The sequence below is a fragment of the Eulemur rufifrons genome, chromosome 3 (genome assembly GCF_041146395.1).
Source record: "Eulemur rufifrons isolate Redbay chromosome 3, OSU_ERuf_1, whole genome shotgun sequence".
NCBI lineage: Eukaryota > Metazoa > Chordata > Mammalia > Primates > Lemuridae > Eulemur > Eulemur rufifrons.
In genome coordinates, this window is record NC_090985.1 from 17,067,619 (window position 1) to 17,080,976 (window position 13,358).

The 13,358-nt window shown below is 35.1% G+C and overlaps 1 protein-coding gene across 2 annotated transcripts; it reads right to left on the bottom strand.

Moving 5' to 3' along the window:
- Positions 1–6,279: 6,279 nt before the first annotated feature.
- On the bottom strand, positions 6,280–12,991 carry LINS1 (lines homolog 1). 2 transcript variants are annotated; one of them, XM_069465792.1, is made up of 6 exons: positions 12,638–12,991; positions 12,410–12,499; positions 11,472–11,613; positions 10,461–11,051; positions 9,104–9,167; positions 6,280–7,162 (listed from the first exon to the last, which is right to left on the bottom strand). In XM_069465792.1, exons 1-6 carry the CDS (start codon positions 12,989–12,991, stop codon positions 6,280–6,282), a joined length of 2,124 nt encoding a protein of 707 aa, XP_069321893.1. The 2 variants fall into 2 exon arrangements, with proteins under 2 accessions (XP_069321893.1, XP_069321892.1); XM_069465791.1 differs by having other exon boundaries at positions 9,104–9,275; positions 12,593–12,991.
- Positions 12,992–13,358: the final 367 nt, after the last annotated feature.

The window sequence follows — 13,358 nt, forward strand, 5'->3', positions numbered from 1 at the left end:
AATAGTGTACATCCATCACATGCTGTCTTAAAGACAGGGAATAAATTAAGAAGGGGAGTATGAGAGGATATTGGAACCCGACTACCTGAATTTATTCTCTCAGCTCTGCCACTTTACTAGCTGGGTAATCTTGGGCAAGCTACTTAATCTCCACATCTGTAAAACAGGAATCATAATACTATCTACCTTCTAACATTACTGTAAGGATTAGAAGAACACTTAGAACTGTGGTTGGCATATAGGAAGTGCAATGTAAGTGTTAATGATTATAATTCTCTGCACATTTGTTTCCCCCAGTGGATTATCAAGTCCTTGGAGAGGGATCTCTTCCCATTTATTTAAAATTTGGTGTGTCTATGACAGATAGAATGCTATCCACTGGGGACAATGTAAAAAGAGGTTGGCAAATGGAAAGACTGCTGACTAATGATTCCAATGTATGACAAACGCTACAATTACAGGGAAGAGCCAAGTGCAAAGAATACAGAGCATGTAAAATCTAATGGTGCAGAACAGATGGGGGAAGGCTTCAGCGCTCACGCTTAGGATGGGGCTGGAAGAATGATTATGTAAGGGAAAGGGTTGTGCTGCTAAGAACAGGGGATGGAGACAACCACAGGTGAGGCTGGAGAAGCAGGTTAGGGCTAATTGCACAAGATCCTGCATAACCTGTTCAGGCTACACTTGACTGTTCAACCAGTGTTTGTCAATCTCACCGTCTGGGTGTGCCATAGAGAATTCTGAGTAAAAAGTAATGTTACTAATAATAGCTGAAATGCAGCTACTTGACATTTTAAAAATAAATTAGAACGCACTCCCAAATAACATTGAACAAAAGAATACATAATCTGTGACTCCATTTATATAAAAGACAATGCCAGGCAAAGATAATCTCTGTTGTCTCAATCCAGGATAGTTACCTTTAGGGGTGGACAGTGACTGAAAGGGATCCAAGCGGAACTTCTGTGACATGCATGTTGTTTCTTGAGCTAGGGTGCTGGCTCCACATGTGTGCTGTGAAAATTCAATAAGCTGGATACTTATATGGGCATTTTTATGTATCTTTTACGCTTTAAGTTAAAATAAATAAATTAGATTCATAACAGTGTGCACACTTGGAGTTCCATATGCTTTTACTAGGAGAAGGGGTGGGATCAGAGACTGCTTTCAGGGGTACACTGGGAACTCACTGTGCAAATTATCAGTTTCATGTTCCTTTGTGGCCTAACTCAGAACAGCTCTTGGATGCTCTGGAAGGCCAAGGAGAGTTACCACTTTGCTAGCAACAGTGGGGCTTAGTGGGTGAGTGATGAATTGATTTACACTCAAGAGTCAGTTATATAGGTAGAGATTCTGAAATATCAACACTTAGCATACCTGTAAGATTGCTTTTTCCTCATTTTACATATAACAATGGGCTGATGGGTCCTTTATAACCTTATAGAGAAACACAAATCAAAAACACATCTGCATAAGCATGAGTTACAATGCATTCAACATTTACGTACCCTTAGGAACACAGTCATTTTTTTTTCTTTTCTCAAAAAGTTATTTTCATTAAAAACTAGTCATGCATCATTTGACAGGGCATGTTCTGAGAAGTGCATTGTTAGGCAATTTCATTGTTGTGCTAATATCATAGAGTACTTAACAAACTTAGACAGCATAGCCTACTATACACCTAGGCTATATATGGTATGGCCCAAGGGTGGGGAACCTTTTCATGTTGGAAAGCTGCATTAATTTAGCTATAACCAAATAAAGCCACATTCAAGAAGCTTCAATTAGATATACTTAAAAATGTACATTCTTTTGTAAAAATCTAACTACCATGTATTTAATAATTTCAAAAAATGAAAACTTTATTTTAAAGTTAACTAACCTTTTAATGACTGTTAATTCTGGTTTTTGTTGGAAAGCATTTGAATATTTTGTTGCAGCATGGAGGTCCACAGTTTCAGTTGATCCTCTAGATGGGCATCACTCATTTGTGACCTTAAGGGTGTCTTGACTTGGGTTAGGTAGGAGAATGTAGATTCGCAGCAATAAGTCATTGAAAAGAAAGGATTTGGGGGGCATGCTGCCAAAGGTTTGGGTAGTCTACTGCATTTTTCCATTTTTCAATTGGACCTTAAGTCTTAAACATCAAACCATGACTTTAAAATGTCATTTACTGAGAGCTCAATCTATTCCACCTGTAGTTCTTTAGATGCCTTGGTGATATCAACTAAGTGAGGCTGAAATGGTGATTTGAGTATGATGTCATGATTTTCAAAGTCAGTGAAGCTTTCATTGTATTCTCCAATTAATTGTTCTGTAACAGCAGTGTATTTTTCAAATGATTTGCATATATCATCTTGCTCATCAATGTCCTTTGCTAACTGGGGAAAATGTTCATCTGAAATTTCCTTTTGAAGAATTGTTTTGAAAAAAGATAGCTTTCTTCAAAATGCTTGGATTTTTTTTGCCACATATCGTATACAGACTTAGTTTTACCTTGCAAAGAAATATTCAAGTCGTTTTGACATATCCCACAGAAATTCTGCATTCTTATAGAAATCTTCTTTCAATAATTCACACTGCTGATTCTGTTTTTCATAAAATGTAACCATCTGTTCTCACAGAGATAAAATTTTGGCTAACACCTGTCCATTTGATGATATCCAACACACTTTAGAGTGAATAGGGCAAATCCACACTGAATATTTCACTATTCAACTTAGCATGTTACAAAACTGACAATGCTACCTTGCATTTGTAGAAATATAGTTAACAATACTTATAACTTGTTGCAAAGTGTCACTGAAAGAAGTAGCTTTGGCACAGAGATTTTGCTGACACAAGATACAATGAAAAAAATGAGAGCATCTGGATCTGTTAATACTTTTCTTATCTGGGCATAAGCCCTTCATGTCTTCCTGTCATGGAAGGTACACTGTCTGTACATACACTTACTGAATTTCCCAAATTCAGTTCAACTTCACAACATTTATCTTGAAAGTTGTTGAAGATATCTATTCCTCATGTTCTGTTCCCAAGAGTGCCCAAAGTGAGTAACTCTATCTGGCAAAGAAAATCTTCTGTTATGACCCAAATGAAGCATAATACCTGTGCTGAGTCAGCAGTATCAGTTGATTCATCCAAAGCAATCCAATGATACACATTTTCCTTTTGAAGCATTGCATGACGTTGATCTGTTAAGTTGAAGGATAATTCATGCTGCTGACCAGTTATGGTTTTCTTTGAAAGAGGCGGTTGTTCATACTTTGAAATGTTATCGGGGTTTAAGCATCCTACAACTTCGACAATGCATTCTTGCACAATTTCTACATCACTGAATGGCATCCTTTTCCCTCCTAATATATGTATATAAGCTACTTTATAAGTTGCTTCAGTGGCATTATTTCCAGGTCTTATTGCTACTTGAAAGAATTGTCTTTGCTTTTGCTTTACATCTTTTAATTTCTGCAATACAAACTTTCATACCTCTCCCTCTAATTTAAAATATTTATGGTCCTTATCAGTGCTATAATGTTGATGAGCATTGAACTTCTTTAGCATTGATATTGCAGTATCACAAAGCAAGCAAATCATCTTATCTTTAGCAGAAACAATATAATATTGCAATTCCCAATCCTCATTAAAAAATCTGTTTTCTTTCTTCAGCATTCTCTTGGTCTTCTTTGACATGATGGAGTTAGGCAGACAATTAAAAAATACTGTGGAGCTGTGCAACTATTCACAAATTCCACTTCAGACAAACACAGTGCACCATTGTCAAAAGCTGGCATATGTGACCCCCATAAACTTCACCAACCAGACTCATGTGGTAGTGGTGCCAGTCAGGTGGGGGAAGTTAGAACTAAATTGTGAGCATAGTAGCCATCATTTAGCCCTTACGGCTTACTGAAGTTCTAATTGTGCCAGTCAATCTGGGAGGATTATTTCATTGACACTTATTTCATTTTTTGGTATTTTAAATCTGTTCATTTTAAAAATAAAAATATAAAAGATGAACAAAAATATATTCATAAAAACAAAAGGACTTATTCCATAAAATTTGTATTCAGCCAAAAGGCCGTACTTAAGGACCTAGAGGGCCACATGTGGCCTTAAGGCCACAGGTTTCCCACATCCTGGTATGGCCTATTGCTCCTAAGCTACAGTACAGCATGTTACTGTACTCAATACTGAAGGTAACTGTAACACAGTGGTAGGTATTTGTGTATCTAAACATACCTAAAACCAGAGAAGGTATGGTACTATAATCTTGTGGTACTACTGTGGTATATATGTGGTCCATCATTGACCAAAAAGTCCTTATGCAGTACATGACTATATGCACCCAGCTAAAAAGAGTACAAAAAAGATATGAGAAGTCAAGACTAATTTGGACTTGTCTCCCAAGGCAACCATTATGACTTTCTTATATATTCTTTTTTTTTTTTTTTTTTTTTTTGAGACAGAGTCTCACTCTGTTGCCCAGGCTAGAGTGAGTGCTGTGGCGTCAGCCTAGCTCACAGCAACCTCAAACTCCTGAGCTCAAGGGATCCTCCTGCCTCAGCCTCCCGAGTAGCTGGGACTACAGGCATGCGCCACCATGCCCGGCTAATTTTTTTTTTTTTATATATATATTTTTACCTGTCCATATAATTTCTTTCTATTTTTAGTAGAGATGGGGTCTCGCTCTTGCTCAGGCTGGTCTCGAACTCCTGAGCTCAAACGATCCGCCCACCTCGGCCTCCCAGAGTGCTAGGATTACAGGCGTGAGCCACCGCGCCCGGCCTTTATATATTCTTATTTTATAAATAAAAGCATACATAAATATATGAAAGTGTGTGTGTTACTCCTACCCTGCTTCTTTTCCTAAATAATTGGTAGCCCTGTATATTTACTTGCTTTTTACTGGAGGTTTTTCATATCCAGAAACATGAATACAACTCATTCTTTTCACAGGTATACAGTATTCCACTGAGTATATAAATTCTAACTTAACCACATATTCCTAGCCTTTTATTTTTACAAATGATCTGGCATTGAACATCCTTGAACACACATTCTTTGATGTGTTTTTTAAATGAGAAAGTGCCTCAGTGCATATCCTTACCAACAGTATGGTAAGTGCAAATTTTTTGACCTTTGCATTTCTATTTGGTTAACATTGGTTATCTCATTGTTATTTTAATTAGCAATCCTCTATTCGGTTACACTGATTTTTCTACTTCTACTTGAGTATTAAACTGTTTTGATTAACATAGTCTTAAGATATATTTTAATGTCTGGTAGGTTTAGTCTTCCTTGTATTTCAATACAAAAGGATCATTTACAGAAAATATTAAGGATATTTTAGATTGCTTTAATGACAGACCAGCACAATACAGGTGCTACTCACATTACACAAACCTAATAAACACAGAAAAAATTGAATTTAGTGCTTTCCCTCAAAAAGACAGAATTACTCATATCACAATTTTAAATAGGAAAATTACCTAGTGATTAAAATTTTTTTAAAATGAATCATGTCCACAGAGTAGACCATGTATAATCACTTCTCAAACAACCTGCTAAGATCTTACATTTTTTACATAGCACCTTATTAAATACCTCAGAGGTAAATAATAACTGTACTGGGTTAGTGTCTTCCCCAAATTCAAGTCCATTCAGAACTTGTGAATGTGACCTTAGAAATAGGTTCTTTGCAGATGTGATCACGGACTAGGGTGGGCCCTAATCCAATGACTGGTGGCCTTATAAGAAGGAAATTGGACACACATGCACACAGGGAAAAGGCCACGAGGCAGAAACTGGAATGATACAGTCACACAACAAAGAACACTAATGATTGCTGGAAGCCACCAGAAGCTAGAAAAGGCAGGGATGGATTCTTCTCCAGATCCTTGAGAACATGACCCTGTTGACACCGTGGTTTTGGACTTCTAGCCTCCAGAACAGTGAGAGAATAAATTTCAGGTGTTTGAAGCTGCTGAGTATGTGGCAAATTGTTACAACACCCCTAGGAAACTAATATAATAATCAACCCAAATTTTGTATAAGTTTGAAATGCCATAAATTTTGAGTGGTATATGAACTATATCAAGTGACTTGTCATTTGATGTATCTTTTCCAGTCACTAGGCTGCTTCCAATAAGGCAAAAAGAACTTTACTTAGAAAATTTTTTTGTGGTGATTTTTTTTATGCTATTATCTCATTGAGGCGCAATTTATTTTCTTAATTTTATACTAAGGAAAAACAATTCCTGGAAATAATATGCCACTGCTTTACAAAGGGCTCATACTTTTATTACATATTGCCTCTACATATTTTAACAATTTCAAAAGTGCAGTTGGATTATATGGGAAAAGATTTTTCTTCTGTAAACGGTAAATGGCAACTTGTAGCTCTTTGAAGCATTTTACTGTTCTGTAAGATATTCCCACTTTCAAGACAGTATTATTTGGGGCTACTTCACAGTTAACAGAGAAGGGAGTATTAAAGTGTTTTGGAACCAGAGGCCTTGATTGAGGATCTAGGCTAAGTTCTTTTATATCCCTACTTGTCTCAGCTGCATCCTGAATTTTCTTAATAGCTTCTTGGTGTAAAGATGTCTGTTTACTGTTCGCTGAACACTGGTTTGTGGAGTCCACTTCAGAATCATCAGAGCTGTCATAATCTACCAGACTTTGGGAAGCCTGGGGAGAAGACAGACTATGAGCCTGCATGATGTGGGCCTCCTTGGACATCACAACCTGGTTCCGTGGTTCAGAAGCAGCATCCGAAGCCCAGGAGACCCAAGCACAAGCATTTACATGACTATCAAGAATAGTCAAGCGATGAGGTATCGTTTGGTTGGTGCTTCTGTCTTGGGCAAGTGAGGAGTCACAACCACAAATATTTACATCATATTTAGATTCAGCTGCATCAAAGTACTTGCAAATGGTAAAAAAATTATCCCAGTCTTTTTGCAGTAATTTTAAATATTTAACAAAATATTCAAGAAAACAGGTTTCTGATGAAATCAAAAAGTCAAGAAGAACTGTAGAATCAAAACCTATATTTTTTAAGAAGAATAAGAAAATACAATGAGGATTGTAGCCATTTTCATGTGTGTGGTGCTTACACATTTCTTTTTCTTGGGTCAAGCTTTCAGTAGCTTCACATTCTCTAAAAATGAAGACAATGGAGAACTCAGATTAATGACTTTTTATAAAAATAACAGTCTTAACATATAATTCATATACCATAAATTCACCTATCAGATTACTTTGTAATCTATGTATTACCTTAAAAGAAAAAAATTTAGAAACTCATTCCTTTCTCTACAAACTCTAAATAAATCTTACTCAGTAAAAGAAAGTCCACTGACTTTGGCAGTTCTAGTTTTTGTCTGCCCAATAAAAGTCCTCTGTCATCCTTTCTCCGACATCAGCATTCCTCATTCTTATCGGTAACCAATTCCATGTGGTGAGATGGGGCTGGAGACTAAACCTTCTTCCTCATTCTCCTCAACAGGAGTGGACATATGACCTGGACTGACCAGAGGATCCCATGCTCCTGGCCATAATAACTGGTTATGATAAGACTCTGTGACCCAAGCAGGCTAATCAGATCCCCCCCCTGGGACTTTTGCTGGTGGTATGAAAGATTATAACTATAAGGCTAACGTAAGCCTTGACCTGCTGGTGGCCATGCCTGGGAATGAATTCAGAGCTGTGAGATAAAGAGAAATAGTTAATGACGTGATTTGAGTCTCTGTACAAACAGTTATACCTGATGCCAACTTGACTCCTTAGGAAGTCCCAGTTGTGAGCCAATACATAAACTAGTTTGAGTTGGCTTCTATCATTCACAACCAAAAAATCTTAACTAATACAACTGAAAAAAATACATACACCATGAGTACATGCCCCTCTGGACATATTGAACTGAAGTTAAGAAAGTGAGAAATTCACACATAAAGAAAATTCAAACGTTTGTATTTCCTGAGGAGTAAGAAGCCAACTTTGAGTACAATTAAGATAAACCCTTATAGGCATGTGTGTTTCAGGCTGAATTTGTATTTGACTGTTTTTGAACCTAATTCAAATCACATGCAGGAGTTTTGTGTTCCTGATTAGAACCTTTTGAAAATTGGCCCGAAACACTTAAGGGTCTAAAAGCAGCCATTGCCAGCAGTGTCATAATATAAGTACTGGCAGCACAATACTGCACTGCCGATCATTAGTAAGAAATCCCTTTCTCCCAGGCCAAGAAAGAAATGGAAATAAAGCAAATACTTTAGGGTTTTAATAAAGCAGAAGCAGAAATAGTGGAAAAGGTCATCAGTTATTAACTTCATAACCAATTATAGATATTTGCCACAAGAAGATATTACCCAAAGTACAGCTGTTTTAATAAAGCAGAAACAGAATCGGTATAAACGTCATCAGTAACATAACTTCATAACTAATTTCAGATATTTGCCTCAAGACAGCATCAGACCAAATTTCACTATATTAAAATGAAAATTGAGAACAGTTCCTTTGATTATTTACAAGTTTGTACTCACCTTTACAAAGGCAAAAATCATCTTACTAAAGCTTAATACAAAAAAGCAAGTCTTAGACATGAAAAGAGGTCTTAAACATCAATTAGGATTCAGAAGTGTACTAACTTACTGGAGGCTAAACTAGAACCCATGTTTTCAGATCCCAGGTTAGTTCTACTAATCCAGATCTGTCCAGCCAGCCAAGTTTTCTTCTTTTTAAAGACAGGATCTTGCCCTGTCACCTGGGCTGGAACATGATAGTACAATCATAGCTCATTGCAGCCTCAAATTCCTAGGCTCAAGTGATCCTCCCACCTTAGCCTCCTGAGTCACTGGGACAACAGGACTATAGGCATGAGCCACGGTGCATGGCCTAAGTTCTCACAGTAACACAAATGTAATCTTCTTTTCATTTAAGTCAGGGTTAAAGAAAGAAAGAAATTGGAACTTATAAGGAAAGCACAGGATGTTTTCCCCCAAACAATGCAAAGTAAATAATATGCCCAGCACATTTTCAGAAATGTTTTCTGCTTTCCTGACTTGTATGCAGTTCAACAATGACTTTAAAATATACTAACCTGGTCAATGTTAGGTAGATGCTCACCGATGCTTTAGCAGCCTCCAGCATGTCATCATCCTGTTCTATGAAGACCCTAGACAGCCATTCACATGGATTGTGTAACTGCAGAGAGGGCTGAAGGTGAGGCTTTAGGAAGGTCAATAACTCAGACATGAACCTCTGTAAGTCAACTTCAAAAAATATACAAAGTGTAGGCAACAGTTTATGAATATATTAATAATCTCTTGCCTATATATAAGTCCATAGTGTCTAAAATACCTTAAAATACATTATCATAATTTATACTTTCAAAAAGTCCCTTGAGCTAAGAATTATCTCTATTTTGCAAATGATGAAACTGAGGCTCAGGGGAAAAAAGTGACTCATCCAAGAGCACACATTTAAAATGTACAACCAGATGATCTATTTGCCACAACTGCCAAATAACTGTCTCTTAGAAATGAAGAGACATGATTTCTTGCTCAAAGCATATAAATAAATGAGTAGACAATAGAGATCACTTCATTTGGATGCCACAGCTATGTTACTAGAGGCAACAATGCAACCAAGCAAAAATAATTTTACCTTCAAAATAACAGAAAAATACACTTTTTTTGTTTAGAGTATACAAAGTACTATTCTTAAACACAGAAATCAAAAAGGTTTTGGGGAGTTTTAACTGCAATTTAAAACTGAATTATCTAACAGATGCCACCTAGTGTTGTAAATTATAACTGCATAGAATTATAACTCACGTATAGTTATTAAGCACTAAATGATATCCAAAGCAATTCAGGGAAATCACTGCTTATGATCTATACTTTTCATTGGCTCTGTATGTTGCTTGTTTCGAGATGTTCACTACTCATTTTTCTTAAGTGAAATGGAGAACATGTCTTCCCCAATATCAAAACTGAAAATCATACTTTATGTGGCTTTCTTTGAACTCATTAACATCCTGGAAATTACATGCAACAGTTTGTCAATACAAATTTTCATACATTAGTTTAAATTTAATTTCTAATCATCAATAATCTACATTAGTAGGAATACTAGTTTTATAAAGGATAATATGAATACTACATATTTGAATATGAACTGACATCTATTACTTACTTTGAGATGACTCAACAGCAACTTTTTTTTAAACCTAAATCATTTATTATGCTTTGCATTTAGTCGACAAAAAGCTGACATGTTTCTTAAGGTAATTCCAATTCCTTTTTGGAAGAAAATTTAATAAATTATAACTAGGATAACATATAGTTTAAATTAGTGGAATTTATACCAATCTTGAGATTTGATAATTATGAATTATTGTACTAAAGTAAATAGTTATATGTTACTTTGCATAAAAAAAGGGTTTGGAGAATTACCTTTCATTTCGTTTGCTGAGGTGCAATTTTGAAACTTGATTTCTAAGGCTTTCATTATAACTAAACTCACTGCTCTAAGGATCACATGATCTGGACCAGAGATATGTTCACATCCAGGCTGAATTTCATCACCTCCAAAGAAGGAAGGTTTTCCATGAACAGACAATGTCTTCAACAACCCCAAATTCACAGCTTGCAAAACCGCATTCGCTAAAGCCAACATGTCCATCTCTAAATGACAGTCTGACGGCATTAAGGCAGGCATAGATCCACGAAAGAGGTCTTCACCCACTTTATGGAGAAGGCACTTTTTGATAAATATGATGACCTTCCTTTTGACAAAAGCCTGAACAGGCCAGGTAATAACTTGTAGCACACAAGATGGTTTCAAAAATAAAATCCTCTGGCAAGTGAAATAAAGCTTCAGGTAGATTCTGGAGGCCATGAGAAGCTCAAGCAATTCCAGAAAACACATCAAGCTGTTTATTATTTTAGAAGTATCTTGGCAGTTTTCAAAATGCTGAGAAAATAAGGAATTGTAAAATACTTCAAAAACAGTTTCAAAAGGAATCAGGAACTCCTTTAGAATTTCTGCAATTATAAAAAAAGTAATTATAAATAACAGGAAAAATGAAGGCTTCTTAAAACACAATTTTACAATTCGTTCTAAATATCACTTTATAAGATGAAAAAATAGATTTGTAATGTTCACCTCTGACATTAACAAATGAGGATATGCAGATTAACAGCTAATAACCACAGTTAAAATTTGTTTTACAAATATCAACAGTGAACTATGCAAGAAATATATAATAATGAAAAGCTTTTATTTTTTTCCTTTTACTGTTTTTCTTTTATAAAAGATTATCCTCAACAAAGAAATATGGGAAGAGAATCAGTTTTTCATACTTTAAGAATGATCAGATGTTTTAAAATAAGTTTTATTTTTCATTATAAACATAATGATCCTGGGAGAGACGACAATAGTTTATGGGTCAATGTAATCTATACCTGCTTTTTGTGAACATGTATCTTTGAAGATTTCTTTTATTACAGCTATATGAGTCCAGAGGCAGTATATTACTTTATCACTCTCAGAGTATTCAGAAAGATTTTTTTGGCAAAAAGTAACCCAGGAATTACTTAATGTTATCTACAAGAAAGAAACGAAAAAAGGTAGTAGTTATGATACCATATTTTCTTTATAATTATAAATTACCTGTTATATACAAAACTATATACAACATTGTTTACTCATTTGCCCAAAAAAGTAAAATAAATGGTAAAACAAGAAGGCACAGAGATATTCTAACATTTTTAGGTCAAGAAATCTAATACACTATAGAAATAAAAAATCAAAAGGAAACATGAAAATATTAGCAGTGTTACCTCTCTGTGGTGGATTGATATGTACTTTTCACTCTGTTCTTTATGTTTTGTCTCACATTCTAAGTTTTCTACTATGAATATCAGTTTTTATATATAGAAAAATGTTATTTTAAGAAAGTGATTATAGTTGGATAGTCAGCAGTTGCTTAGATTTATTAACCAATTCAAAGGTAGAAGAAAAACCTCATTCTGAATTTGTTTGCATTGTTTTTCATAATGCTGAGGACTATTCTCAGAGTTTATATTAAACCTGTGAAAATGGGTTTGTTCTCAAGTAGAGGTTCCTAAACCTTCTTCTGGGGAGAGGTCTACCCAATCCTTTGAGAATCTGAAGAAAGCAATGCACTCTCTGATGTGATACCCACCTCTCATGGTAAGAATCTGATTTATGATGATTTACAGTATATTTAAGACTAATCTTAAATTTTTATAGATTTACATATGTTACTATGTGAGCAAACATTTTATTAATACAAATATTTGAAGGATAAAATCAAATAACAAAGAATAATTTTAAAGAAACTGTAAGAGAAATAACATAATTTGATTACTTATCTTGCCTTTTCTTTCAATTGGAAATACAGAAGCAATGCAAGGCACTTTGCAGCCATGTGAGATAACAATTTATCCAAATTTTGGAACATAGAGATCTACAGGACAACAAATACATTTAAACATTATGAATGTTTTTAAAATTTTTATTTCAAATACCTAGTCTTTTAAATAAAAAACAAATGTCTTACTAATTTAGTATCGACTTCAGCTGATTCTAAAAGATTTTTAATTATATCTCTGTATTTCTCCTTTGCATGGAACTCAGTTTTGACAGACAATATCCTGGTTATCATCACTTCCATCACTGTTAACTGAAGGAGTATTACTTCTCTGGCATCATTCATCTGAGAGGTGCTCTTCAAACGCACAGGTGCTACAGAAATGGGAGCCACCTTGAGAGAGGATAGCTGATCCTTGTCCTGGATGCCAAACGTGTCCGTCCATTCTAAGGAGGTGGTTGTTAAGCAATCTTGATCTGAAAATGCTGGGTTGAGATAAAAGATGTAATGATGGCTGTCATTTTCAAGTGTAGCTCCAACAAGTACCTTCTTATATAATTGTTCTAAAACTTCATAGAAAGCTTTCATTTTGATTTCCAAAATGTATCTTTAAGAAGACTGACAAGTCCTAGTTGTAAATATTAAATCTTAGAAGTGCAATGAATCTCCAAGATGTTTCTTCAGTGAAACCTAAAATAGGAAAAGTAATTTAAAAATTCCAAGTGCTATATACTTATTACAAGGGAAAGGCAACTGTTTCCACTTAATAACTGGCTCCCAAGTTAAAGGAAATGCTGACTGCTTAATTTCTAAAATGGAAAATTGTAATAAGAACATTATTTTAAGACCATAACAAGGAAATGTATGCTTTCCATATAGATTTTAGAACACAAAATTATTTTTAGTTTTATCCCAGCAGAAACTTGAACTTTCCTTTAACATTTTTCAATGGGCT

Excerpts from the sequence above, each read along its gene's own strand:
- LINS1 (XM_069465791.1), bottom strand. The coding sequence starts at position 12,991 with ATGAAAGCTTTCTATGAAGTTTTAGAACAATTATATAAGAAGGTACTT. Across the intron at positions 9,276-10,460 it reads CTCAGCAAACGAAATGAAAG|TTGACTTACAGAGGTTCATG; the intron begins GTAATTCTCCAA and ends TATTTTTTGAAG. Across the intron at positions 7,163-9,103 it reads ATCTACCTAACATTGACCAG|AGAATGTGAAGCTACTGAAA; the intron begins GTTAGTATATTT and ends CTTCATTTTTAG.